The 27,861-nt window shown below is 48.6% G+C and overlaps 1 protein-coding gene across 1 annotated transcript in view; it reads right to left on the reverse strand.

Moving 5' to 3' along the window:
• LOC147113325 (uncharacterized) overlaps nucleotides 1-27,861 on the reverse strand; it is a 161,352-nt gene that overhangs the window by 40,041 nt on the left and 93,450 nt on the right. The window contains 2 exon segments of the mRNA XM_085994257.1: nucleotides 1,390-1,494; nucleotides 3,565-3,706. Coding sequence (XP_085850383.1) covers nucleotides 1,390-1,494; nucleotides 3,565-3,706 — 247 coding nt within the window.

The raw sequence follows: 27,861 nt of genomic DNA on the forward strand, positions 1-27,861 counted from the left end.
AAATATGAGTGTGAAGCCGCCTTAATCAAGTTCAAGCATCGAGCTCCTTGAGGCAGTAGTTTGACACGACTTTGGGGTCATGCCCACTGCTATAAAACAAAGCAGCAACAGGTGCAGACTCAAAGGTTACAAAGCCTTGGCTCAGTGGGCAGCACTCTCTTTCTCGCCTCAGAGTCAGAAGGTTGTGGGTTCAAGTCCCACTCCAGAGACTTCGAGGACAAAAATCCAGGCTGACACTCCCAGTGCAGCGCTGAGGGAGTGCTGCACTGTCAGAGGTGCCGTCTTTCGGATGAGGCATTAAACCGAGGCCCCGTCTGCCCTCTCGGGTCAATGTAAAAGATCCCACGGCCACTATTTCGACGATGATCAGGTGAGTTCTCCCCGGTGTCCTGGGGCCAATATTTATCCCTCGACCCAACATCACTAAAACAAATTGTCTGCTCATTATCACATTGATGATTGTGGGAGCTTGCTGGGTGCAAATTGGCTGCCGCGTTTCCTACATTAGAACATCACGAGTAAACTGTCTATGCCCACAGCCAGTTGATTAACATGTTTCTCTTATATACACAGCGTCACGGCCGAGGTAATGGAGAGACTTCAGAAACGCACTACATGGAGCCACCTAGTGGCCAGAGCATTTGACTATTGACGTGACAAAATTGAATGGGAAATGTTGACACAGCTGCTTACGACAGTAAACCGTGACACAACACTTGTGAAAGTGCGCACCCTACACATACATATACAGGAAACTTTTTGGTATCCGGCACCGACGTGTTGCCGGTTGATCAAAAATTCCGGATGACGGAGAGGGTTATCTACCGAGGCTATTTTTAACAAAGAAAAATTAAAAAAATCAAGAAATGTGCAGTATACAGTAATTGGGTACTCACCTACAGAATGTTGTGTTAAATGGATGGTGGAAGATGCTTGGTTAAGTACAGTACTGCCAGTTGAGGGTACTGCAATGCAATGACTACCAGCAGCGTGGGAGACACATAGTACCCCTGTAAAATGGCGGATCGGAAGAGACTACCGGGAGAGTCAGACTCCTGTTACAGGGGTATTGAGGTGTTCTGACTTCCGACAGCGCCAAGAAGCTGAGTAGCGGCAGTTTGGAGAACTACCCCCACTGACTAACTCGGCCACCGCGGGAGACTCGGACTCGGCAACATTGCCGGTTATTGAGGTGTTGTTTTCGGAGTGAGAATTTTGCCGGTTAATAGAGAATTCTGGATATTTAGGTGCCGTTTAAACGAGAGATTCCTGTAATATAAATTGTTAAACCTTTATGGGACGCCCTGAGGATGCGATAAAGTCATTACACAAAAGCAAGTTCTTTCTTTTGAAAGCTAGCAGAGATTGGAGTAAAAATATCTTCTTTACCATCAGCCTCAGCATGCGAACTTTCAACAGCTCATTCACAGCATCATCACAGTCTTTATCCAGCTGCAACACCACTTCAAACGCAGATTCTGCCTCGGCATATCGCTGCGGAAAAAGGGTTTCAACATTAGTTTCTAAATTTTGAAATAATATTTTAAACGCTTTCTTCTGTTCTGGATTTTCCTGCATCGAATTTGATGTTAAACCAAGGCTCTGTCCGTTTTTCCAGTGGGCGGTAAAGTGTTTTTGACACTTAACCAAAGAGCAGAGTGTTCTCCCAGCTGTCACAGCGACAACATACATTTATGACGTAGTAAAATGTCCCAAGGCGCTTCACAGGAGCGATTATCAAACAGAATTTGACACGACTGAGGATGTCCCAAATTCAGCCCTCTGGCGCATTGTCCAAGTGGCCATTCCTCACCAGACAGCGAGTGTTGGCAAGTTATTCCAAAGAGGGTGAGGCATCGTACCCTGGAACAAGGTCCTCACACGTGCAGTCGGGGAGGTCACCGGATAGCAATCTGATTTAGGAAACCCGCCTGATCGTTCCCAATCTACTCTGCAAGCTCAGAGGACGGCCGCAGTGCTCACTGACCGCCATTCTGGCTGCAGTTGGCTAACGAGGCCGAAGGTCAGGGATCATAGAATCCTATAATAGTACAGCACAGGAGGAGGCCATTCGGCCCATTGAGTCTGCACCGGCTCTTTTGAAGAGCAATCCAGTCAGTCACACTCTCCCGCTCTTTCCCCATATCCCTGCAATTTTTTTCTCCTTCAAGTATTTATCCAATTCCCTTTTGAAGGCTACTATTGAATCTGTATCCACCGCCCTATCAGGCAGCGCATTTCAGATCCTAACCACTCGTTGTGTAAGAACGTTTTTTCTCATGTCGCCTCTGGTTCTTTTGCCAATCACCTTAAATCTGAGCCCTCTGGTTATCGACCCTTCAGCCACTGGAAACAGTTTCTCTTTATTTACTCTATCTAAACCAGTCATGATTTTGAACACCTCTATCAAACCTCCTCTTTGCCTTCTCAGCTCTAAAGGAGAACAACCCCAGCTTCACTAGTCTCTCCACAGAACTGTAATCAAAGCTGGGACTTCCTGTCACTCGGCTCAACTCCACGCTAGGCCGCGCAGTGGCCAACCCGGCCACTAGGGGAGCACCATCTGGAATGGTAAAAATAGGCCCAGCCAAGAGATTGGAGTGTGTGGTGTTTGAGCAGTTCATGCAGAAACATCCCCCTCCCCTCCACGCATCCCCCTCCCCTCCACGCATCCTCCTCCCCCTTCCCTTCCCACATCCCCATCCCCCTCCCCTCCACACATTCCCCTCCCCCTCCCCTCCACACATTCCCCCTCCCCCCCACACATTCCCCCTCCCCCCCACACATTCCCCCCCACACATTCCCCTCCCCCTCCCCTCCACACATTCCCCCTCCCCTCCACACATTCCCCCTCCCCTCCACACATTCCCCCTCCCCTCCACACATTCCCCCTCCCCCCCACACATTCCCCCTCCCCCCCACACATTCCCCCTCCCCACCACGCCTCCCCGCCATCCCCCCTCCACGCCACGCATCCCCCTTCCCCCTCCCCATGCGTCCCCCTTTCCCCCTCCCCACGCGTCCCCCTCCCCCCTCCCCACGCGTCCCCCCTCCCCACGCGTCCCCCTTCCCCCTCCCCACGCGTCCCCCTTCCCCCTCCCCACGCGTCCCCCTTCCCCCTCCCCACGCGTCCCCCTTCCCCCTCCCCACGCGTCCCCCTTCCCCCTCCCCACGCGTCCCCCTTCCCCCTCCCCACGCGTCCCCCTTCCCCCTCCCCACGCGTCCCCCTTCCCCCTCCCCCCTCCCCACGCGTCCCCCTCCCCACGCGTCCCCCTTCCCCCTCCCCACGCGTCCCCCTCCCCACGCGTCCCCCTTCCCACGCGTCCCCCTCCCCACGCGTCCCCCTCCCCACGCGTCCCCCTTCCCCCGCATCCCCCTTCCCCCGCATCCCCCTTCCCCCGCATCCCCCTCCCCGCGCATCCCCCTTCCCCCTCCCCGCACATCCCCCTTCCCCCTCCCCCTCCCCACATCACATGTATGAAATAGGCTCCTGGAACGTATATACAAAATCTGGATTGCATCAATACTGTCAAAACCGGGATTGCATCAATACACTACACTTACCTTTATCCCAAGTAGTGCCCTTCCCTTTCTGAAGTACCCTTTTGGCCAGTCAGCAGCAAGCCTGATGGAGGTTTCAGCATCTTCTAGTGCAAGATTATACTTCTGAAGTCTGTCATAGCAATAGGACCTATTTCCAAAATACCTGTACACAGAGAAAGAACTTTTAAAAATCATTTCCACCAAATATAAGGCAGTCCAGCAAACAGTTATTGAGCAATCTTGAGCTACAAGGAGGCGTTGGAAATTTAAACGGTTTGCACTGGAGAAAAGGTAGCTCTGAGGATATCTTTCTGGAGAATTCAAGATTCCCAGGAGTACGGGAGCCCAGGAATATGTTGGCCTGATCACAAACACTACAATGGTGCAGAAACTGAAGCCCAGAACAATGCAATCCATCTCAGTGGTCGCAAATGTTATGTATGAAATACTATACTCTGCTCTCTCGTACCCCTCAATTCCAATTTGACTCTCTCAGATCCAAGCTGGATGAGCTCACACTTCCCCACATTGAACGCCACCTGCCACAGTTCTGCCCACTCACTCAGTCTGCCTGTGCCCCTTTGTAACTTCCTGTTCCCATTCACACAAAGGCACTATATCAATGTAAGTGTCCGTTCCTTCTGGCAGGGCTCCAATCACCAGCGTCCAACTGCTGGTTAAACTTCCACGTTAGCACAGCCTATGGATAGTTGGTTCCACAGCAAACATCAAATACATACAAAAAAAGTAAGTTTCTATCGACTGCCTGGGAACCTTTTAAACTTCGCTTTGCATCAGTTTCAATTACACTGTAGCTAGGCGAAGCAATTAGGGTGCAAATCTACCAGTGTGAAGGCAATGGAGTGCACGACTGCGAGTGTGAAGGCAATGGAATGCACGACTGCGAGTGAGAATACGCGACTGCGAGTGTGAAGGCAATGGAATGCACGACTGCGAGTGTGAAGGCACGACTGCGAGTGTGAAGGCAATGGAGTGCACGACTGCGAGTGTGAATACACGACTGCGAGTGTGAAGGCAATGGAATGCACGACTGCGTGTGAATAGGCGACTGCGAGTGTGAAGGTAATGGAATGCATGACTGCGAGTGTGAAGGCAATGGAGTGCACGACTGCGAGTGTGAAGGCAATGGAATGCACGACTGCGAGTGTGAAGGCAATGGAATGCACGACTGCGAGTGTGAAGGCAATGGAATGCACGACTGCGAGTGTGAAGGCAATGGAATGCACGACTGCGAGTGTGAAGGCAATGGAGTGCACGACTGCGAGTGTGAAGCAATGGAAGGCACGACTGAGAGTGTGAAGGCAATGGAGTGCACGACTGCGAGTGTGAAGGCAATGGAGTGCACGACTGCGAATGTGAAGGCAATGGGCTGCACGACTGCGAGTGTGAATGCACGACTGCGAGTGTGAAGGCAATGGGCTGCACGACTGCGAGTGTGAATGCACGACTGCGAGTGACGAGCATGTCTCACTCAGTAAAGGCTGCATATCCACTACAATTGCAGCGTCACTGCAAAAATCATTTTGCTCCAAACCAAAGCTGCTGTTACGGCATAAATGAAGCGGGAATCCGGAGTCAGGACCTGCAGCAAAGCAGAGCGAGACTCCCTGGAGAAGTCTGCTTCACTTTAGAGTCGGTTCAGGCCTCAACACCAGATTTACACGACACAAGTGCAGCATCAGCACAAAGTGCAAACTGACGTGCACTGATAAACATGTGGCGCCTGGGCGCACCCAGAGTGAGCCTTTCCCCAACTGGAGCTTCCAGGTTCTCTCAAACTAGCACCACAAGTGGCGAGATCGGAGACATCACATCTGCAAATCATTTCCACGATTCTAAGGCAGGCATCAAAATGATTTATTGGTAGAAGTAGGAATTACAGAAGCACCATTCCATTCCTCGCTATAACATGCTGTAAACCACTGGACAGAGAACCAGAAAGAGCACTAGTGTGCACCAAGTCTCCAAAGTCACAGCTGCCTCTATCTACCCTACAGCAGCTTGAAGACTGGTCCTTCATGTTGATCAGCCTCCATTGAGGTTTTAAGACCCAACATGCTGAATGTTCAAGAAGTAGCCAGCAAGAGCAGGAATTTAGAAGTTTATTGGTAGGGAAGTTGTTGATTTATTACACCGTGCATTCCTCAGAAGTAATGCTATGGGGGACAGAAAAGGAGTTCATTAAAACAGAAACGTTACGATAGGCGAGGGAAGGCCATTGTAAAGACCAAGACTGGACTCCAAAACTGTGTTAATGTAGAGGAAACTTCTTTACCCAGAGAGTGGTGAGAATGTGGAACTCGCTACCACAGGGAGTGGTTGAGGTGAATAGTATAGAAGCATTTAAGGGGAAGCGAGATAAACACATGAGGGAGAAGGGAATAGAGGGTTAGGCTGATGGGGTTAGACAGAGCAAGACGGGAGGAGGCTCGAGTGTGGCATAAACGTCGGCATGGACTGGTTGGGCCGAATGGCCTGTTTCTGTGCTGTAAACACTATGTGATGTAATAAAACTCACTACACACTTGGTTTGAGCATAAAGCAAGGCTTTAATCAACTTGTTTCAGAACATGGAGGTCTAGTTGTACTTCACTAGTTCCTTGTCTTACAAAATGTCCCTGGAAAGCTGGGCCCACACCCGAGTATTTATACTCCTTGGACGGCGCCACCAGCTGGCCGTCCAGCGTTATTTCATGAGTAGTAGATTTATAACACTATGTAAATCTATGAGCTCTCTTCTGATAGTGGTCTTTCTCTCACCTCCAGCCTCCTCCTCTTCTCTTGGCTCAACCCAATCACAGCCTCTTTTGTCTCTCCCTATTATATCAAATGATACTTTGGTCAGTGCTGCTCTGAACTCTGTTCCTCCTTTGCTCCAGAAGCACTATCCTGCATGCTATTCCTCAAGAAATCAAGACGGATCGTACCATCGGCAATCCCAACCCATTCGTTCCCCGGAACTCAAAACTGTGGAATTCCTTACCTCCCTCAGACAACCCTTCCTCCTGCCATTTACAGGCTTTTAAACCACAAGCTTGGTTGGCACCTGGTCAACGTTCCCTCCAGGAATTGGCTTAAGGACAGAAAACAGCGCGTTGTGGTAAATGGCTGTTTTTCAGGCTGGAGGATGGTAGACAGTGGTGTTCCCCAAGGGTCAGTGCCGGGGCCACTGCTTTTTTTGATGTATATAAAATGACCTGGATATTGGAATACAGAGTAGAATTTCTAAATTTGCCGATGACACCAAACTTGGGGGTGTGGCAAACAGTGAGGATGATGCCAATCGACTGCAACAGGACATAGAAAGGCTAGCAGAATGGGCAGACAAGTGGCAGATGGAATTTAATACAGAGAAGTGTGAGGTGATGCATTTTGGCAGAAGGAACAGGGAGAGGCAATATACACTTAATGGCACAGTTTTAAAGAGTGTGCAGGGACAGAGGGACCTGGGAGTTAATGTGCATAGGTCCCTGAAGGTGGCAGGACATATTGAGAGAGTGGTTAGCAAAGCATATGGGATCTTGGGCTTCATAAATAGAGGTATTGAGTACAAAAGTAGAGAAGTTATGCTGAACCTTTATAAAGCGCTGGTTAGGCCACAACTGGAGTATTGCGTCCAGTTCTGGTCACTACACTTTAGGAAGGATGTGAAGGCCCTTGAGAGGGTGCAGAGGAGATTTACCAGAATGGTTCCGGGGATGGGGGATCTTAGCTACAAGGACAGGTTGGAGAAGCTGGATTAGTTTTCATTAGAGCAAAGGAGGTTGGGGGGTGATTTGATCGAGGTGTACAAGATTATGACGGGTTTTGATAGGCTAGATGGGGAAAGGCTGTTCCCACTAGTTGATGGTACAAGGTCTAGGGGACACAGATTTAAGGTTTTGGACAAAAGATGCGGGGGATGTGAGGAAAAACTTTTTTACGCAGCGCGTGGTGAGGACCTGGAACTCGCTGCCGACGGAAGTGGTGGAAGCGGAGACACTCCATGTTTTCAAGGGGAGACTGGATAGGCACTCGAGGGAAATAAACTTGCAGGGCTACGGGGATAGAGCGGGGGAATGGGACTGACTGGATTGCTCCACAGAGAGCCGGCACGGACTTGAGGGGCCGAATGGCCTCCTTCTGTGCCATTATGACACTAAGCTGCACGGCCATGATGGGACAGGTTCCGTGTAGACCGCTCACCGGCTTTTCCGTTGTAAGTGCAGCGCATGCGCAGAAATTTAAAGGGACCGCGCAGTAAAAGAAACAGGCCACGAAGAACAAAGTGCAGCTTGCCGGGAACATTGCGCCTGAACACTAGTTCCCGATAAATCTTTTCAACCACAATGCTGTCCTGCAGCAGAGACATGGTCCCTTCCCCCTAGGGTTCTCAATAAGATGGAGAGAATCTCCCAAGTCTGTACACTACATAATTTCTTTTTTAATCATCATAGGAAATACCATACCAATATTCTCCATTTACCTGGTCACCACCATCAGCAGGGGGGTGAGGGGAGAATTTTACGCAACCTTTAGCGTCAGGTGATGTATGGTACTTGTTACTGCTGGCTGAGATATGCAGAAAACTACAAACGTCGACGACAGGTTGATGTTGCTCAGTAAAGCATCATCAAAGCATATTTTCACCAGCGATTAACTAGCCTCTATGCCCCAGAACAAAAATATCATGTGTATTAATTGGGCCCTCTACACTTTGTGGAGGGGGCGCGGAGGAGGAGATACCAACACAACACAGAATTCAGCAGCCCAAGGAGTTCCCTAGTGGGGTGATGGGACACTGGCTAATGGCTGTGATTTCCCCACACACTGAGCTTCCAATCTCTGCTGTGTTGCCATGGGGAGATGTACAGGAAACTCTTTATTATCCGGCACCAACGGGACCGGCGTGGTGCCGGTTTATCTAAAAGTCCGGATTACAGAGAGCTATAGTTAAAAGGTACGAGAGCTCCGTACGCAGCAACAAATCCAGGCTTCCCTGTTGCTTAGCAACATGTGGAGGAACTCCGGCCACAGACCAAGCGTCCCTGTTGCTTAGCAACAAGTGCACGAACCCCAGTTACACAGCCACAGATCCAGGAACTGCCACTAATATGAAGTAAAACTTACCTGAACCTACTCCTGAATTTTGCTGGTTAACAGAGAGTTTCCTGTAAAATGGAGTCTAGCCACTTCCCCTGTGGGGAGGAAGAGGGGAAGCGGGCGGGGTGGGAAATAGTCCAGAGAGAATGTCATCCAGGGAGCTACACTATCGCACTTTTCTTAGCTACTCATTAACTCCTAGTAATTGGCGTTCAAATTAAACCTGCTTTCCTACAGTGCTCGAGTTGCTTAAATAGAGACGATGACAACACTTCAAAAGTAATTAATTATACGTGCAGTGCTCTGGGACCTTTGAGAAGCATGATGAGGTGCTATAAAAATGACGAGCTATTTCTTTAATCTTTACTACTGAGCTAGTGGTGCCAGCTCCTGATGCACAGGTCTTGCATAGCCTGTGGCAACAACACACATTCAAGGATTTGCTAACTCCAGCTACCAGCGGTGCTTTTTCTTCAACCGAAACGGTGCTTTCTTAGCTACCAGGCTCAGCACATCCAGCAAGCTTACTTTGGTGATGCTGCCAGCGGCTTGACAGGGTGGATGCAGGGAGGATGTTTCCCCTCGTGGGGGAATCTAGAACTAGGGGGCATAGTTTCAGAATGAGGGGGCGCCCATTTAAATCGGTGATGAGGAGGAATTTCCTCTCTCAGAGGGTAGTGAATCTTTGGCATTCTCTTCCCGAGAGAGCAGTGGAGGCGGAGTCATTGAATATATTTAAGGTGGAGATAGACAGATTTTTGAACGATAAGGGAGTCGAGGGTTATGGGGAGCGGGCAGGGAAGTGAAGTTGAGGCCAAGACCAGATCAGCCATGATCTTATTGAATGGCGAAGCAGGCTCGAGGGGCCAAATGGCCGACTCCTGCCCCTACGTCTTATGTTCCTTATGTTCTCCCTCTCTTTCTCACTCCCTCTCTTTTTCCCTCTCTCTCTTTATTCTCTCCCTCCCCCCACAAGAGTTCCCTCTGCAATAGGCTTTGACAGCTTAAACCCAGCCCCTTGTGGTTATGGACCTTCAGTACCAAACTGCCTATTAATTCAGCATGAATTGAGGCCACAGGGTGAGTGGTTTGGGGAAAAGAATGTGCCACACTGGAGCAGTGTTATTCCATAGCTGGCACTGAGGCACATTGTTGCAGCAATGTCATAGGAGTACACAGGATATACGGCACAGAAACAGGCCATTCGGCCCAACCAGTCCCTGCCGGCGTTTATGCTCCACTCGAGCCTCCTCCCGTCTTTTTATTTAAGGTGGAGATAGACAGATTTTTGAACGATAAGGGAGTCGAGGGTTATGGGGAGCGGGCAGGGAAGTGGAGTTGAGGCCAAGATCAGATCAGCCATGATCTTACTGAATGGCGGAGCAGGCTCGAGGGGCCGAACGACCGACTCCTGCTCCTATTTCTTATGCTCTGCGGGGCCGTGCAGCTTAACGGGAACGTTGGCTGCCAGATGTGCAAGACCCACAACATCAGGAGTGGATAGCTGAAGCACACCGCTAGAGCAATATTGTTGGGTCAAAATCCTGGAACGCCACAGAGTTTAAGAAAATTGCCCAAAAAGCCTGGGGAGAAAAGAGGAGTGTTTTTTTTTTAAAACGCAGCGAGTTATGATGGTCTGGAACGCACTCTCTGAAAGGGCAGTGGAAGAAGATTCAATAGTAACTTTCCAAAAGGGAATTGGAAATAGACTTGAAAAGGAAATATTTACAGGGCTATGGAGAAAGAGCAGGGAGTGGGCCTCATGGGAGAGCTCTTTCAAAGAGACGGCACAGGCACGATGGGCCGAATGGCCTCCTTCCGTGCGGTATGATTCTAACTTCAGAGACAGGCAGATAATTACTCCTGAACTAAAAAAAAAAAAACACATTTCTGCTGTGTAGACAAAGCAAAAATCAATTACATTTTTTTCGGTGGAAGTTAGATATTGGAATATTGCTCTCGGTATTAAAAACACGTCAATCATCCTTTCAGGTGGGACTGACTCGGCCTTCACTGTATGCTGATGAATGGGGAAGCTATGACAACAACAGAGCGAGCAGCCCGAGTCAAACAAAGTTCCATTAGTCTTACACTGCAGGAAAAGAAAATGCTTTCAGTTTGCAGTTCGCATTTAAACTTTTATCTTATCACAATGCAAGAATCCAGTGGTATTCCAGCTCGTCCCCCGCAGTGCTTTTAACTCTGAATGCACTGGTGGCGCAGAGGGGGGAAGTGAGCGAGCCTCAGCTTACTGGTAGCATTCCCACCTCTCAGTCAGTTATGGGCTCGAGCCCCGCTCCAGACAGTCCCAGCGAGCGGAGACGAGAGTTCCAGTCTCTGAACACTAGGTTGGAGGAAGCACATGTAAATTAGTGCCTCGCCCACAAGGAGTGCCCAGGGCCCACCCTGCAAGACGGCGGTGCGGGAGGTGGCAAATGGGTAGGTGCCGCATCTCCCGCAGTTACACTCGACATACCAGGACTGTTTCCAATGGAGTAGAGAAGATTAAGAGAAGATTTAATAGAGGTGTTTAAGATTATAAACGGGTTGTCAGACTGCTTCCTCCAGTTGGGGAGCCAGTCAGTCACAAGGGGTCAGCAATTTAAAATTGTCATTAAGAGCCCATGGGATCCAGGGCAATTTGGCACATTGAATCCAAAATTGGCTTAGTGGCAGGAGGCAGAGGGTGATGGTCGAAGGTTATTTTTGTGACTGGAAGCCTGTGTCCAGTGGTGTACCGTAGGGATCGGTGCTGGGTCCCTTGCTGTTTGCAGTGTACATTAATGATTTAGATATGAATGTAGGAGGTATGATCAGTAAGTTTGCAGATGACATGAAAATTGGTGGAGTGGTAAATAGCGAGGAGGGAAGCCTCAGGCTACAGGACGATATAGACGGGTTGGTCGGATGGGCAGAACAGTGGCAAGTGGAATTTAACCCTGAAAAGTGTGAGGTGATGCATTTTGGGAGGACTAACAAGGCAAGGGAATACACAATGAATGGTAGGACCCTAGGAAGGGCAGAGGATCAGAGGGACTTTGGTGTGCATGTACACAGATCCCTGAAGGCAGCAGGACAGGTAGACAAGGTGGTTAAAAAGGCATATGGGATACTTATATTCTATGCCTCGGCTAATGAAGGCAAGAGCAGGGAGGTTATGATGGAGCTGTACAAAACGCTAGTTAGGCCACAGCTGGAACACTGTGTGCAGTTCTGGTCGCCACACTATAGGAGGAATGTGATTGCATTGGAGAGGGTGCAGAGGAGATTCACCAGGATGTTACCTGGGCTGGAGCACTTCAGCTATGAAGAGAGACTGGACAGGCTGGGGTTGTTTTCCTTAGAGCAGAGAAGGCTGAGGGGGGACCTGATTGAGGTGTACAAAATTATGAGGGGCATAGATAGGGTAGATAGAAAGAACCTTTTCCCCTTAGTAGAGGAGTCAATAACCAGGGGGCATAGTTTCAAGGTAAAGGGCAGGAGGTTTAGAGGGGATTGGAGGAAGAACTTTTTCACCCAGAGGGTGGCTGGAATCTGGAACTCACTGCCTGAAAGGGTGGTAGAGGCAGGAACCCTCACAACATTCAAGAAGCATTTAGATGAGCACTTGAAATGCCATAGCGTACAAGACTACGGACCAAGTGCTGGAAAATGGGATTAGAATAGACAGGGCTTGATGGCCGGCGCGGACACGATGGGCTGAAGGGCCTCTTTCTGTGCTGTATAACTCTGTGACTCTATGTTTAAAATTATAAACGGGTTGTCAGACTGTTTCTCTGGTTGGGGAGCCAGTCAGTCACAAGGGGTCAGCAATTTAAAATTGAATGAGGAGAGACGGTGGGAGAAATTGCTCTGTGCAGAGCATGGAAATGCTTTGCCACAAGAGGTGGCAGAGGCAGAGACGTTGCTTAAGGGAAAACTGGATAAATACTTGAGGCTGTTGAAGATCCAGAGAAGTTACAACATTGAAACAAGCCACTCGGTCCAACCAGTCTGTGTCAGCATTTACCCGCCACAGAACTAGGGGGAAGAGAACGTGGTCTATGGTTTCAAACGTACCTTGAGAGAGTTGCTGGTCAGTGCCTCGGGTGCTGTTGGCAGCACTCACCCTGGAGAAAGAAGGTCGTGGGTTCAAGCTCCGACATGGACTTGCAGGCTAACGTGTAAGTGCAATGCTGAGGGAGGCATGGTCAACGGTGGCTTTTATTTCATTAAATCTTGCTGCAATTATACAGGGCTTTGGTGAGACCACACCTGGAGTACTGTGTAGTTTTGGTCTTCTTACCCAAGGAAGGATACACTTGCCTTAGGGAGAGTGCAACTAGACTGATCCCTGGTTTGTGAGGGTTGTCCTCCAAAGAAAGATTGAGTAGAATGGACCTATGTTCTCTGGAGTTTAGAAGAATGAACTCATTGAGGTGATCGCATTGAAACATATAATTTTTTTTTTTAAAATTTAAGAGGGCTTGACAGGGTAGATGCTGAGAGGTTGTTTCCCCTAGAACTAGGATTCACAGTCTCAGGATAAGGAGTCGGCCATTTAGGGCTGAGATGAGGAAAAATTTCTTCACTCAGAGGGTGGTGAATCTTTGGAATTCTCTGCCCCAGAGGGCTGTGGAGGCTCAGTCGTCGAGTATATTCAAGACCGAGGTTGATAGATCTTTGGACTCAAATCAAAGGATATGGGGATAGGATGGGAAAGTGGAGTTGAGGCAGAAGATAAGCCATGGTCTTACTGAATGGCGGAGCAGGCTTGAGGGGCCGTATGGCCGACTCCTGCTCCTAATTCTTATGTTGTCACCTTTCGAAGGAGACGTTAAACCGAGGCCTCGTCTGCCGGCTCAAGTGGACGTAAAAGATCCCACGGCACCATTCGAAGATGAGCAGGTCCAATATTCCTCCCTCAACCAACACCGTTAACAACATATTAGCTGGTCATTCACTCGTTTGCTGTTTGTGGGATCTTGCCGTGCGCAAATCTGATGTTGCATTTGCCTATATAACAGTGACTGCACATCAAAAGTAACCCACTGACTGCAGAGCAATTTGGATGATCCCGAGGACATGAGAAGGTGCGAGATGAAATGTGAGCTCTTTTGTTCTATGGCAAGTTATTACAAGTACCAAATTTAGTATTGCAGAGCGCTAAATGAATTTAGTGATCAGAGATAATAAATTTTACATAAAATTTGCCTGAAGCTAATAAGAACATAGGAACAGGAGGAGACCATTCAGCCCCTCGAGCCTGTCGCGCCATTCAATGAGATCATGGCTGATCTGCGACCTAACTCCATTTACCCGCCTTTGCCCCATAACCCTTAATACCTTTAGTTAACAAAAATCTATCAATCTCAGATTTAATTGATCCAGCACCAATTGCCGTTTGCGGAAAAGAGTTCCAAACTTCTACCACCCTTTGTGTGTAGAAGTGTTTCCTAATTTCACTCTTGAAAGGTCTGACTAATTTTTAGGCTGCGCCCCCTAGTCCTAGACGCCCCAACCAGCAGAAATAGTTTCTCTCTAATGAAATGCTTGAGGTTAAAAATTCTACGCATCATACATCTTTCTCAAGACAGCAAACTGCATGCATGCCACCTCCACAGAATGAGTAAAAGCCTTTGGCATTCCTGTTGCGCATCAGAAAACTGGCTATTCACTATCTCCATGGCATGAGAGTGACAATCATTTAAGGAGGCACACTGGGGGATCACAAGATTCTCAAGGGCAAGGAAGGCCATTCAACTCGCATGCCAGATTGGCCCAGTGGTAGCATCCTTAAGTCAGAAGGTCTTGGGCTCAAAGCCCCCCAAACCAGGGACTTGGCCACCTAATCTAGGTCGACATTTCAGTGCAGGACCAAGGGAGTGCTGCACTGTCAGGGGTGCCGTCTTTTGAAACGAGACGTTAAACTGAGGTCTGCCCTCTCAGGTGGACGTACAAAAATCCCACGGCACTATTTGAAGAGGAGCAGGGGTGCTCTCCTGGCCAACATTTATTTCTCAAACAACGCTTCCAAGATAGATTAACTGGTCATTTCTCTCATTGTTGTTTCTGGGGGGCCTTGGCTACCTTACAGAAAAAAGTGACTACATTTCAAAAACTAGCTGATTGGCTGTGAAGCGCCTCGGGATGTCCGGAGGGTGTGGAAGGCGCTATACAAATGCAAAAAAACAGAAAATGCCATACACGTTCAGCAGGTCAGGCAGCATGTGTGGAGAAAGGGGAAAAAGTTAACGTTTCAGGTATGACCCTTCGACCAGGATGAGAATTTTCAAAGTGCAAATTGTTGCTGTTTTCGTACCTTGATGACCAGAACTGGACACAGAACTCAAGGTGTGATCTGACCTGAGCACTGGCCAGTCTGATCCTGACTTTTCCTGACCGCTGTTCCACTGTTTTGGCTATGTAATCCATTCCAACATTCTTTCGCCCAGATTTTCCACGCTTCCCTCCCCCTTTCTCCTTCTTCTTAGGCAGTCCCTCGGAACCGAGGATGACTTGCTTCCACATTAAAAATGAGTTCTCGGGTGACTGATGAGTCCAATGCGGGACCTAGAGTCTCTGTCACAGGTGGGGCAGACGGTGGTTGAAGGGGCGGGTGGGTGGGGTGCTTGGGTTGACGTGCGCTCCTTGCGCTGCCTGCGCTTGGCTTCCGCTTGCTCCCAGCGAAGAGACTCGAGGTGTTCGGTGCCTTCCCGGATGCTTCTCCTCCACTTTGTGTGGTCTTGGGCCAGGGATTCCCAGGTGTCGGTGGGGATGTTACACTTTTTCAAGGAGGCTTTGAGGGTGTCCTTGAAGCGTTTCCTCTGCCCACCTGGGGCTCTCTTGCCGTGCCGGAGCTCCGAGTAGAGCGCTTGTTTTGGGAGTCTCGTATCGGGCATGCGGACAATGTGTCCCGTCCATCGGAGCTGATTGAGCGTGGTCAGAGCTTCGATGCTGGGGATGTTGGCCTGAGCCAGAACACTGATGTTGGTGCGCCTATCCTGCCAATGGATTTGCAGGATCTTGCGGAGGCAGCGTTGGTGGTACCTCTCCAGTGCTTTGAGGTGCCTGCTGTACATGGTCGATGTCTCTGAAGCATACAGCAGGGCGGGTATCACTGCTGCCCTGTAGACCATGAGCTTAGTGCCGGGTTTGAGGTCCTGGTCTTCAAATACTCTCTTCCTCAGGCGACCGAAGGCTGCACTGGCACACTGAAGGCGGTGTTGGACTTCGTCGTCGACGTCTGCCCTTGTTGATAGTAGGCTCCCGAGGTATGGAAAGTGGTCCACGTTGTCCAAGGCCTTTGCTATTCTGCTGTAACCATTTATACCTCCTCTGGACCCAGCTTTTTTTTCTGTATATGTTTCATTATCAGTCCCTATTTGCCGTGCACCTTCACCACTTTTGTTATTTAATCCCTCCTCTCTTCCATTGGCTCGTTTCCTGCCCCCCCTTTTCTCCCTGGCTCTGTACTTGCTTATAAACTGTTAAAATCTCTTAACATCTTCCAGTTCTGATTAAAGGTCATTGACCTGAAACGTTAACTCTGTTTCTCTCTCTGCATGGATGCTGCCTGGCCTGCTGAGTGTTTCCAGCATTTTCTGTTCTTATTTCAGATTTCCAGCATCCGCAGTATTTTGCTTTTGGGGGTCAGCTGTGCCTCGGTGGGTAGCACTCTCGACTGAGTCAGAAGGTTGTGGGTTCGAGTCGCACTCCAGAGACTTGAGCACAAAATCTAGGCCGACAGTCCAGTGCCAGTACTGAGGGAGTGCTGCACTGTCAGAGGTGCCGTCTTTCGGATGAGACGTTAAACCGAGGTCTCATCTGCCCTCTGCAATGGGCATAAAAGATCCCACGGCACTATTTCGAAGAGGAGCAGGGGGAGTTCTCCCCGGTGTCCTGGGGCCAATATTCATCCTTCAGCCAACATCTCTAACACACATTATCCGGTCATTAGAAGAACATAAGAACAGCACGGTGGCATAGTGGTTAGCACTGTTGCCTCACAGCGCCAGGGACCCGGGTTCGAATCCGGCCTCGGGCGACTGTCTGTGCGGAGCTTGCACATTCTCCCTGTGTCTGCGTGGGTTTCCTCCGGGTGCTCCGGTTTCCTCCCACAGTCCAAAGATGTGCGGGTTAGGTTGATTGGCTATGATAAATTGACCCTTAGTGTTAGGGGGATAGGGTGGGAATATGTGTTGGTGTAGGGGTTACGGGGATCGGGTGGGATATGTGTCGGTGCAGGCTCGATGGGCCGAAATGGCCTCTATCTGCACTGTGAGGTTTCTGTGATTCTGTGATAAGAAATAGGAGCAGGAGTAGGCCAATCAGCCCCTCGAGCCTGCTCCATCATTCAATAAGATCATGGCTGATCTGATCCTAACCTCAAATCTACTTCCAATCTCCAACCCACCCGAACCCATGTGATCTCCTGGGAGAGGCGAAAAACCAGATAAAAAACCCAATGGCCAATTTGGGAGAAAAAAATCTGGGAAATTCCTCTCCGACCCATCTAGGCGATCGAAACTCGTCCAGGAGATCACTCTGTCCCTGTATTTCCTACAGTACTTACCTTCTGTGAGAGGTGATCTCCACCCCAGCCAGGAACAGGCCCAATTTACTCTTGAAGGACTCCTAGCTGGCAGCCTGTTCCCGAGGTCTCCACTAATCCCTGTGAATAGAACCATCTCCTGAAATCTAACACAGAATTAGAACACAAGAAGTAGGAGCAGGACCAGGCTACACGGCCCCTGGGCCCGCTCCGCCACCCACAGGGCCATGACCGATCCGAACCTAGACTCATGTCCGATTTCCTGCTCGCTCCCCGTAACCCCTAATTCCCTTTACTTCTAGGAAACTGTCTATTTCTGTTTTAAATTTATTTAATGTAGCTTCCACAGCCCTCTGGGGCAGCAAATTCCACAGACCTACTACCCTCTGAGTGAAGAAGTTTCTCCTCATCTCAGTTTTGAAAGAGCAGCCCCTTATTCTAAGATTATGCCCCCTAGTTCTAGTTTCACCCATCATTGGGAACATCCTCCCCGCATCCACCCGATCCAACCCCTTCACAATCTTAAATGTTTCAATAAGATCGCCTCTCATTCTTCTGAACTCCAATGAGTAGAGTCCCAATCTACTCAACCTCTCCTCATAAGTCCACCCCCTCATCCCCGGGATTAACCGAGTGAACCTTCTTTGTACTGACTCGAGAGCAAGTATGTCTTTTCTTAAATATGGACACCAAAACTGTATGCAGTATTCCAGGTGTGGTCTCACCAATACCTTGTACAACTGCAGCACATTGCAGTTTGTGGGAGCTTGCTGTGCACAAGTTGGCTGCCGCGTTTTCTACATTACAACAGTGACATGATGTCAAAAAAAGTACTTCATTGGCTGTAAAGCGCTTTGGGATGTCCGGTGGTCGTGAAAGGCGCGATAGAAATGAAAGTTCTATCTTTCTTTTGGTTTTGTTAATCGTTGCTCTGCTGAATCTTTCCCATTCCGCCCACCTACACATACTGGTGGAGGTGTGAAGTTAATCACCTGGAAATCTGGCAAGTGAGTCAGTAACCAGAGGTCATAGTTTTAAAATAATTGGCAAAAGAGCTAGAGGGGAACAGAGGAGAAATTTCTCCACACAGAGAGAGTTGTTAAGGTCTGGAACGCACTACCTGAAAGGGCGGTGGAATCAGATTCCACAGGGACTTTCAAAAAGGAAATTGGGCATGTCCTTGAAGAGGACTAATTTGCAGGGGTTATGGGGGAAAAGGTTGGGTGTGGGACTAAACTGTACTGCTCTTTCAATGGTATTCCCCGGTGTCCTGGGGCCAATATTTATCCTTCAATCAACGTAACAAAAAACAGATTATCCGGTTATTATCAGACTGCTGTTTGTGGGAGCTTGCTGTGCGCAAATTGGCTGCCGCGTTTCCTACAACAGTGACTTCAAAAAAAGTACTTCATTGGCTGTAAAGCGCTTTGGGACGTCCGGTGGTTGCGAAAGGCGCTAGAGAAATGCAAGTCTTTCATTTTTTTGTGTCGACGGTCAGGAACGGCAGTCAGGATTGTGCAGCAGTTCAAACAAGAATGGTCCCCGACTCCCACTCCACATCATGATGAAATATAGAAGCCTCTTTAAAAATGAGCAACCCTTGCACAAAATCTCCGATCAATTTGCTCTCGGAGATATTGAAATGGACGTTGTGAAATTAAACTGGGCTGGTTTCCGTCACGAGCTGCGATAGTTCACCCTTCGGTCTGTGAACTGCACATCACGGGAAAATCCAACCAATTATCATTCAAACAAAAAAAAAGATTGATCGATACATCGATGAAATGCGGTCGATATATTCTACAATACTTAAAACGACTTCTGTAGCCAGAACTAATTAGCTACAGGGTGACCTCGCAGAACAGGATGCAATGCTTTGATGAATACTGAAACTTCGGCAGCTAATGATTATTTTAGCGCGGTAAGTTGGGGGTCGCACGACTGTGGACTGTGGGTCCGCGGCTGAAACTGCTGCTGAGATTTAACAACTCCCACGTGGCCAATTAGTTTCCAGCTGCGACACCACAGGACAACCCTGCACAGCAACACGTGTTGAACAAGGGCCACCGGTGCAGACCCTGCTCTACTTTTTAAGACTGCTCCCAATAACACCAGCTGTGTTACACAGCGGTACAGCAAAAGTTTTATTCAATGGAGAGGGATCGGAGATGGGGAACAAAGGCTATAGGCCCCGATTTTAACTCCGGGTGGATTCCCCACTGAGGCCCGAGTTAAAATTACAGTCGGGACTCAATGATGTCATCGGGCCACGACATGCATATGTAAAGAAGGACCCTGTTGGCTCCGGGCGCCTGGCCTTGCTGCCTGCTCAGGAGTGCAGGCTAAAGTTGCAGATGTTGCGATCGTGGCAGCTTTCGGACAGGTAAGAGCCAGGGGCGATTTTAACTTCCCACCCGACAGGTTTCACGCTCAACGAGTGAGTTAAAATCATCCCCCTATAGAACCATAGAGGCTTAGTGCACACAAGGAGGCCATTCAGCCCACTGCATCTGGGCTGGCTCCAAAACTAATCCCATTGCCCTACTCTCTCCCTCCTCTATAAATGTTAATCCAAGTGTTCGGTGTTGAGGCTTTAAACGCCTCGGCTCAACTCTCTGGAACTTCCTCTGTCTCTTTTTACTTCTCTCCGCACCTTGAAAATCCTCCTCAAAGCCCAGCTCTTCAACCAAGCATTAGGCCACCTCTCAATTCTCCCACAAATGATGGCTAGGAGCCAGGACTCCTTTATAGGAGCGCTGAAGGATTGTGCGGGGGCAGATATGGGCCCAGTCCCGAGATATGGCTGAGGTTTTAACTGGTTAATTTAATCAGCCTTCCAGACAGAGGGTGATGTGGAGTTACCAGTGCTGTTACATAGAGACGAGGTTACTTTTAATCAGCCTTACAGACAGAGGATGATCGGGGAACATAGGGTCTGATAAAAGGGAGGAACTGAAAGAAATCAGTATTTGTAGGGAAATGGTGTTAGGGAAATTGATGGGATTGAAGGCTGATAAATCCCCAGGGCCTGATAATCTACATCCCAGGGTACTTAAGGAAGTGGCCCTAGAAATAGTAGATGCATTGCTGGTCATCTTCCAGAACTCGATAGACTCTGGAACAGTACCCATGGATTGGAGGGTAGCTAATGTTACCCCACTATTCAAAAAAGGTGGTAGAGAGAAAACGGGGAATTATAGACCGGTAAGCCTGACATCGGTAGTGGGGAAAATGCTAGAGTCCATTATAAAAGATGTAATAGCAGAGCACTTGGAAAAAAGTGACCGGATCGGACAAAGTCAACATGGATTTACAAAAGGTAAATCGTGCTCGACTAATCTTCTGGAATTTTTTGAGGATGTAACTAGTAAAATAGATAAGGGAGAACCAGTGGATGTGGTGTATTTGGACTTTCAGAAGGCTTTCGATAAGGTCCCGCATAAGAGACTAGCGTGTAAAGTTAAAGCGCATGGGATTGGGGGCAAGGTATTGACTTGGATAGAGAACTGGTTGGCAGACAGAAAGCAAAGAGTTGGAATAAACGGGTCTTTTTCCGAGTGGCAGGCAGTGACTAGTGGGGTACCGCAGGGATCGGTCCCTGGACCCCAGCTATTCACAATATATATTAATGATCTAGACAAGGGAACTAGATGGAATATCTCCAAATTTGCAGACGACACAAAGCTGGGTGAGCGTGTGTGCTGTGAAGAGGATGCCGAGAAACTCCAGGATGATTTGGACAGGTTGGGTGATTGGGCAGAAGCATAGCAGATGCAATATAACGTGGATAAATGTGAGGTTATCCACTTTGGTGGCAAAAACAGGAAGGCAGATTATTATCTGAATGGCAATAGATTAGGAGAAGGGGAAGTGCAATGAGACCTGGGCATCCTTGTGCACCAGTCCTTGAAGGTAAGCATGCAGGTGCAGCAGGCGGTTAAGAAGGCAAATGGTATGTTGGCCTTCATAACGAGAGGGTTTAAGTACAGGAACAAGGATGTCTTGCTGCAGTTGTACAGGGCCTTGGTGAGACCACATCTCGAGTATTGTGTGCAGTTTTGGTCGCCTTATCTGAGGAAGGATGTTCTTGCCATGGAAGGAGTTCAGCAAAGATTCACCAGACTGATAACTGGGATGGCAGAAATGACATATGAGGAGAGATTGGGTCGATTGGGCTTGTACTCGCTGGAGTTTAGAAGAATGAGAGGGGGTCTCATTGAAACTTATAAAATTCTGACAGGACTGGACAGACTAGATGCAGGAAGGATGTTCCCGATGGTTGGGGAGTCCAGAACCAGGGGTCACAGTCTAAGGATAAGGGGTAGGCCATTTAGGACAGAAATGAGGAGGAATTTCTTCACCCAGAGAGTGGTGAACCTGTGGAATTCTCTACCACAGAAGGCAGTAGAGGCCAATTCATTAAATATATTCAAGAAGGAGTTGGATATATTTCTTAAGGCTAAAGGGATCAAGGGATATGGGGAGAAGGCAGGGACAGGGTACTGAATTTGGATGATCAGCCATGATCTCATTGAATGGCGGAGCAGGCTCGAGGGGCCGAATGGCCTACTCCTGCTCCTATCTTCTATGTTTCTATGAGTTACCAGTGCTGTTACATAGAGACGAGGCCAAAATTGAACACGTAGGAGGAAATAGAGAAAGAGGGAAAGGAGAAGAGAGAAAGAGAGAAGAGAAGGGAGAGAAAGGTGAAAGAGGAGAAAGAAAGAGAAAGAGAGTGAGAGAGAAAGAGAAAGAAAGATTATACAGTGACATGTTGGGGGTACTGAGGAACAGTTTGAAGGTAAGTCACTATACCTTGTAATATGTTAACCTCGCGAGTGGTGTGAGAGAATCCAGCGACTAGCTGAGATTGATTCTCTGAACAGTAAACCTTCAAATAAATTTTTAAAAAACATCACACTTTTTAAATAAACTATAAATTACATTAAATAACTATTTTAAACAATAATTTACATTTTTGAAAAAAATAATTTTATAAAAACACAGGGCTAAAAATAAACTTACCTTGCTTTAAAGTATTTAAAAATATAAACCTGTGGAAAAAATGTTTTAATTTTAATTAATTCGTTCAGAGGATCGGAAGTGCCGGTTTCCCGCGCATGCAGAAAACCCGCACTTCAATTCGGCCTACGGGTGAGTATCCCGTGCGTACTCACCCGTGGAGAGCCGAATTTCTGGGCCATAAAATCCAACCCGTGCTCAACGATCAGAAAAGTAAACTAGAAGCTGAACAACAGCGCCCTCAGGTGGTCTGAATCACAGCGTTACACCAATAACAAAACCACACTGAGGTGAAACACCTACTTAGCAGGGGGTTTAAAAAAAAATTCACAATTGGACAATAATAAACAACCTGACATATTGCATTCTTGTCCTCAGCTGGTTTGGGGGTTCCAACACTCGCTTGCTAGCTCTTCCAAAGCCTCGCCCCACCCTATCGCTACAACCTCCTCACCCTTTTGTCAACAGCTTGTATTTATATAGCGCTTTTAACGCAGTAAAACATCCCAAGGCGCTTCACAGGAGCGATTATCAAACACAAATTGACACCGAGCCACGAGGAGATATTGGGGCAGAGGTAGGTTTTCTGGAGCGTCTTAAAAGGGAGGAAAGAGAGGTAGAGAGGCGGAGAGGTTCAGGCAGGGGATTAGAGAGCTAAGCATGCAGGCAGCTGAAGGCACGGCCGCCATAGAGTCAGAGTTATACTGCACAGAAAGAGGCCCTTCGGCCCATCGTGTCCGCGCCGGCCATCAAGCCCTGTCTATTCTAATCCCATTTTCCAGCACTTGGTCCGTAGCCTTGTATGCTATGGCATTTCAAGTGCTCATCTAAATGCTTCTTGAATGTTCTGAGGGTTCCTGCCTCTACCACCCTTTCAGGCAGCGAGTTCCAGATTCCAACCACTCTCTGGGTGAAAAAGTTTTTCCTCAAATCCCCTCTAAACCTCCTGCCCCTTACCTTGAAACTATGCCCCCTGGTTATTGACCCCTCTACTAAGGGAAAAAGTTCCTTTCTATCTACCCTATCTATGCCCCTCATAATTTTGTACACCTCAATCAGGTCCCCCCTCAGCCTTCTCTGCTCTGAGGAAAACAACCCCAGCCTGTCCAGTCTCTCTTCATAGCTGAAACGCTCCAGCCCAGGTAACATCCTGGTGAATCTCCTCTGCACCCTCTCCAATGCAATCACATTCCTCCTATAGTGTGGCGACCAGAACTGCACACAGGATTCCAGCTGTGGCCTAACCAGCGTTTTGTACAGCTCCATCATAACCTCCCTACTCTTATATTCTATGCCTCAGCTAATGAAGGCAAGTACCCCATATGCCTTTTTAACCACCTTATCTACCTGTCCTGCTGCCTTTAGGGATCTATGTACATGCACATCAAGGTTCCCTCTGATCCTCTGTCCTTTCTAGGGTCCTACACCATTCATTGTGTATTCCCTTGCCTTGTTAGTCCTCCCAAAATGCATCACCTCACACTTTTCAGGGTTAAATTCCATTTGCCACTGTTCTGCCCATCTGACCAACCCGTCTATATCGTCCTGTAGCCTGAGGCTTCCCTCCTCGCTATTTACCACTCCACCAATTTTCGTGTCATCTGCAAACTTACTGATCATACCTCCTACATTCATATCTAAATCATTAATGTACACTACAAACAGCAAGGGACCCAGCACCGATCCCTGCGGTACCCCACTGGACACAGGCTTCCAGTCACAAAAACAACCTTCAACCATCACCCTCTGACTCCTGCCACTAAGCCAATTTTGGATTCAATGTGCCAAATAGCCCTGGATCCCATGGGCTCTTACCTTCTTGACCAGTCTCCCATGCGGGGCTTTGTCAAAAGCCTTACTGAAGTCCATGTGGACTACATCAACTGCACTACCCTCATCCACACACCTAGTCACCCTCTTGAAAAATTCAATCAAATTGGTCAGACATGATCTCCCTCTGACAAAACCATGTTGACTATCCCTGATTAATCCCTGCCTCTCCAAGTGGAGACTAATTCTGTCCCTCAGAATTTTTTCCCAATAATTTCCCTACCACTGATGTTAGGCTCACTGGCCTGTAATTCCCTGGTTTATCCCTACTACCCTTCTTGAATAATGGTACTACGTTAGCTGTCCTCCAGTCCTCTGGCACCTCCCCTGTAGCCAGAGAGGTTCTGAAAATTTGTGTCAGAGCCCCTGCAATCTCCTCCCTTGCCTCACACAGCAACCTGGGATACATCTCATCTGGGCCTGGGGATTTATCCACTTTTAAGCCCACTAAAACCGCTAGTACCTCCTCCCTCTCAATGCTAATTTGTTCAAGTATATCATAATTCCCCGGCCTGATTTCTATGCCGACATCGTCCTTCTCCATAGTGAACACAGATGCAAAATAATCACTTAAAACCTCACCTACATCTTTCGGCTCTACACACAGATTGCCACTTTGGTCCCTAATGGGCCGTCTCTTTCCCTGGTTATCCTCTTGCCCTTAAATATACTTATGAAACACCTTGGGATTTTCCTTTATTTTGCCTGCCAGTATTTTTTCATGCCCCCTCTTCGCTCTCCTTTAAGTACCCCCCTGCACTTTCTATACTCCTCTAGGGCTTCCACTGTTTTCAGTCCTTTGTATCTGCCAAAAGCCTCCCTTTTTTTCCTAATCTATTCTTATATATATCCCTTGACATCCAGGGTTCCCTGGGCTCGTTGGTCCCACCCTTGACCTTTACGGGAACATGTTGGCGCTGTACTCTCTCTATTTCCTTTCTGAAAGACTCCCATTGCTCTGATGTGGATTTTCCTACAAGTAGCTGATCCCAGTCCACTTTGGCCAGATCCTGCCTTATCATATTAAAATCGGCCTTCCCCCAATTTAGAACCTATATTTCCGGTCCATCTTTGTCCTTTTCCATGACTACCTTAAATCTCACCGAATTATGGTCACCGTCACCAAAATGCTCTCCTATTGACACTTCTACCACTTGCCTGGCTACATTCCCTAGAATTAGGCCCAGTACCGCCCCCTCTCTTGTAGGACTTTCTACATGCTGGCTCAAAAAGCTCTCCTGGATGCACTTTAAGAATTCTGCACCCTCTAAGCCTTTCACACTCTGACTATCCCAGTTAATATTGGGGAAGTTGAAATCCCCTACTATTATTACCCTATTATTTCTACACTTATCTGAGATTTGCCTACATATCTGTTCCTCTATCTCCCCCTGACTGTTTGGGGGCCTATAGTACACTCCCAGCAAAGTGCTTGCCCTCTTTTTGTTTAAGTTCTACCCATATGGCCTCATTAGAGGAACCTGCTAAGATATCATCCCTCCTTACTGCAGTAATTGACTCCTTGATTAATATTGCGACACCCCCTCTGTCTCGCCTGAAGATTCTATACCCCGGAATATTGAGCTGCCAGTCCTGCCCCTCCCTCAACCATGTCTCTATGATAGCAACAATATCATACTCCCACGTGTTCATCAACACCTTCAATTCATCTGCCTTACTCGCAAGACTCCTTGCATTAAAATAAATGCCATCCAGCCTTGCCATACTCCCTTGGGCCGTTACATATTTGCTCTGCCTTCCAGACGGACTTGTTTTTTCCTCTATATTTGGCTGTGCATCACCCCCTACTATAGCTCCACTCCATATCCCATCCCCGTCAAGTTAGTTTAAACCCCCTCCCCAACAGCACTAGCAAACCACCCCGCAAGGATGTTGGTCCTGTCCCGGTTCAGGTGCAACCTGTCCCACTTGTACAGGTCCCACCTTCCCCAGAAACAGACCCAGTGATCCAGGAAACTAAAGCCCTCCCTCCTGCACCAATTCTTTGGCCATGCATTCATCTGCTCTATCCTTCTATTCCTATACTCACTAGCACGTGGCACCGGGAGTAATCCAGAGATTACAACCTTTGAGGTCCTGCTTTTTAATCTGCTACCTAAATTCTTGTTGCAGGACCTCATCCCTCTTTCTTCCTATGTCGTTGGTACCAATGTGAACCACGACCTCTAACTGTTCGCCCTCCCCCTTCAGAATGCCCTGCAGCCGTTCAGTGACATCCTTGACCCTGGCACCAGGGAGGCAACATACCATCCTGGAGTCACGTCTGCGGCCGCAGAATCGCCTGTCGTGCACCCCTCACTATTGAGTCTCCTGCCACTATTGCCCTTCCACTCTTCCTCCTCCCCCTTGTGCAGCTGAGCCACCCACAGTGCCGTGAACTTGGCTCTGGCTGCACTCCCCAGAGGAACCGTCACTTTCACCGTTTTCCAACACAGAAAAATGGTTGTTGAGTGAGATGCACTCTGGGGCTTTCCCGACGACCTGCCTGCCCCCCTTCTGACTGGTGGTCACCCATTCCCTCTCTGACTGCACTTTCTTAAGCTGCGGGGTGACCACGTCTAAAAACGTGCTGTCCACGTAACTCTCAGCCGCGCGGATACACCGCACTGCCTCCAGCTGACGCTCGAGTTCCGAAAACCGCATCTCAAGTTGGCCAAACCGTTGGCACTTACTGCACATGTGGTCATCCTGACGGCAAGCAGCGTCTAGGAATTCCCACATGCTGCAGGCCGTGCAACGCACGGGACTGAGGTTCCCGTCATACTTTTAATTAAAAAACTCTTACCTCAAATTTAAACTCTCAGATTCTCGCTCTCCCGAACTACCTTAACTATGAACCACCTTAAAAGAAATAGACTTAAAATTGAAGAAAAAAAAAAGCACTCACCCACTACTCACCAATCAGCTTCTTCCCCTGCACCAGCGTCACTTTCTGTACTGTGACGTCACTCTCGAATTCTGCCGCCGCTCCCGCTGCTCTGTTTACTCTCAGAATCTCCCGCTCTGTTTACTCAGAATCTCCCGCCCTGCTTACTCTCAAAATCTCCCGCCCTGTTTACTCTCAGAATCTCCCGCCCTGTTTACTCACAGAATCTCCCGCCCTGTTTACTCAGAATCTCCCGCTCTGTTTACTCAGAATCTCCCGCCCTGTTTACTCACAGAATCTCCCGCTCTGTTTACTCTCAGAATCTCCCGCCCTGTTTACTCAGAATCTCCCGCCGTTTACTCACAGAATCTCCCGCCCTGTTTACTCACAGAATCTCCCGCCCTGTTTACTCTCAGAATCTCCCGCCGTTTACTCACAGAATCTCCCGCCCTGTTTACTCACAGAATCTCCCGCCCTGTTTACTCACAGAATCTCCCGCCCTGTTTACTCACAGAATCTCCCGCCCTGTTTACTCACAGAATCTCCCGCCCTGTTTACTCACAGAATCTCCCGCCCTGTTTACTCACAGAATCTCCCGCCCTGTTTACTCACAGAATCTCCCGCCCTGTTTACTCACAGAATCTCCCGCCCTGTTTACTCACAGAATCTCCCGCCCTGTTTACTCACAGAATCTCCCGCCCTGTTTACTCACAGAATCTCCCGCCCTGTTTACTCACAGAATCTCCCGCCCTGTTTACTCACAGAATCTCCCGCCCTGTTTACTCACAGAATCTCCCGCCCTGTTTACTCACAGAATTGCCCACTGTTTACTCACAGAATCTCCCGCTCTGTTTACTCACAGAATCTCCCGCCCTGTTTACTCACAGAATCTCCCGCTGTTTACTCACAGAATCCTGGAGGAACGCAGATATCTGAGAGTTGT

This window comes from Somniosus microcephalus, chromosome 8, assembly GCF_052327205.1.
Source record: "Somniosus microcephalus isolate GS21.2 chromosome 8, FLI_Smic_1.0, whole genome shotgun sequence".
Classification (NCBI taxonomy): Eukaryota; Metazoa; Chordata; class Chondrichthyes; order Squaliformes; family Somniosidae; genus Somniosus; species Somniosus microcephalus.